The 2,500-nt window shown below is 44.8% G+C and overlaps 1 protein-coding gene across 1 annotated transcript in view; it reads left to right on the top strand.

Moving 5' to 3' along the window:
* LOC122255466 (uncharacterized) overlaps positions 1-2,500 on the top strand; it is a 17,721-nt gene that overhangs the window by 12,000 nt on the left and 3,221 nt on the right. The window contains exon 4 of the mRNA XM_086546427.1: positions 1-2,317. This exon is cut by the window's left edge and continues 2,866 nt beyond it. Coding sequence (XP_086402553.1) covers positions 1-2,317 — 2,317 coding nt within the window. The remainder of the gene's footprint in view (positions 2,318-2,500) is intronic.

Here is a 2,500-nt window from a genome sequence, read left to right as displayed (position 1 = left end):
CACCACCACTTCCACAATAACAGATGACACCACCACCTCCACAATAACAGATGACACCACCACTTCCACAATAACAGATGACACCACCACTTCCACAATAACAGATGACACCACCTATGCAATAACAGATGACACCACCACCACAATAACAGATGACACCACCACCTCCACAATAACAGATGACACCACCTCCACAATAACAGATGACACCACCACCTCCACAATAACAGATGACACCACCTATGCAATAACAGATGACACCACCTATGCAATAACAGATGACACCACCACCTCCACAATAACAGATGACACCACCTATGCAATAACAGATGACACCACCTCTGCAATAACAGATGACACCACCTCTGCAATAACAGATGACACCACCTATGCAATAACAGATGACACCACCACCTCCACAATAACAGATGACACCACCACTTCCACAATAACAGATGACACCACCTATGCAATAACAGATAACACCACCACCTCCACAATAACAGATGACACCACCTCCACAATAACAGATGACACCACCACCTCCACAATAACAGATGACACCACCTATGCAATAACAGATGACACCACCTATGCAATAACAGATGACACCACCACCTCCACAATAACAGATGACACCACCACCTCCACAATAACAGATGACACCACCACCTCCACAATAACAGATGACACCACCTATGCAATAACAGATGACACCACCACCTCCACAATAACAGATGACACCACCACTTCCACAATAACAGATGACACCACCTATGCAATAACAGATGACACCACCACCTCCACAATAACAGATGACACCACCACCTCCACAATAACAGATGACACCACCTATGCAATAACAGATGACACCACCACCTCCACAATAACAGATGACACCACCACCTCCACAATAACAGATGACACCACCACTTCCACAATAACAGATGACACCACCACCTCCACAATAACAGATGACACCACCTATGCAATAACAGATGACACCACCACCTCCACAATAACAGATGACACCACCACCTATGCAATAACAGATGACACCACCTATGCAATAACAGATGACACCACCACCTCCACAATAACAGATGACACCACCTATGCAATAACAGATGACACCACCACCTCCACAATAACAGATGACACCACCTCTGCAATAACAGATGACACCACCACCTCCACAACAACAGATGACACCACCTCTGCAATAACAGATGACACCACCACCTCCACAACAACAGATGACACCACCTCTGCAATAACAGATGACACCACCACCTCCACAATAACAGATGACACCACCACCTCCACAATAACAGATGACACCACCTATGCAACAACAGATGACACCACCACCTCCACAACAACAGATGACACCACCTCCGCAATAACAGATGACACCACCACCTCCACAACAACAGATGACACCACCTCTGCAATAACAGATGACACCACCACCTCCGCAATAACAGATGACACCACCACCTCCACAACAACAGATGACACCACCACCTCCACAACAACAGATGACACCACCACCTATGCAATAACAGATGACACCACCACCTCCACAATAACAGATGCCACCACCACCTCCACTACAGCAGATGACACCACCACCACAATATTAGATAACACCACCTCCACAATAACAAATCATACCACAGGTAATACCATCCATCACCCTGTGACAGATAACACCATACTTTACTCAGGAACAGATATCATATTATACAGTGACATTCATACTACCGACGTGCTTAGTGACATTAGCACTACAACTATACCAAGTGATAACACCATCACCAGGACCTCCTCCTTGGAAACTAGTACCACTACGATGGTAACAGACACTACCAACAGTACCACAATACTCAACCGCACGACCCCCGATGGCACTACTACCACAAACACATCCAGTAACATCAGCACAACCGTATCCAGTGCCACGCCTCCTTCAATTCCTCTTGACACAAGAACCCCTTCTACAAGACCCTCTGCAACAAGCGCCCACGATCACACGCTTCCGAGCGCTTCTACCAGTAACAGAACCACAAGTACCATCGCTAATTCCCACAGTCTCGGTGCAATCCCGATTTCCACGTCGAGGTTCTCTCAAAAGAATTCCGATGACGATGATGATTTTATAACGACAAGACCGGAAGTAGATTTAGAGGAATTGGTTATTATGAGACCGGAAATAACCGCTTCTGATATTGTTGATGAGGAGAGCGCTTCGCACACACGTTGTATGCAATTCCACTGCAACATATCGGCCCACGGAGACTCATCTGCGTGTCAGGTAAACTGATGTTGCATTCTGTTATCGTTGTTGATATCATCATTATCGTTGCTATTTTTATTATTATTTTAATTTGTATTGTGAGTATTATCATCATTATCATTATCATTATTACTATTGTCATTATGATTATCAATATCATCATAACTATTGTTGTTTGTTTTCTTATTGCTGTCATTTTGA

This window comes from Penaeus japonicus, unplaced genomic scaffold (assembly GCF_977035675.1).
Source record: "Penaeus japonicus unplaced genomic scaffold, GWHDUDI00000001_assembly GWHDUDI00000018, whole genome shotgun sequence".
Taxonomy (NCBI): Eukaryota; Metazoa; Arthropoda; class Malacostraca; order Decapoda; family Penaeidae; genus Penaeus; species Penaeus japonicus.
This window is presented reverse-complemented; position numbering and strand designations above follow the sequence as displayed.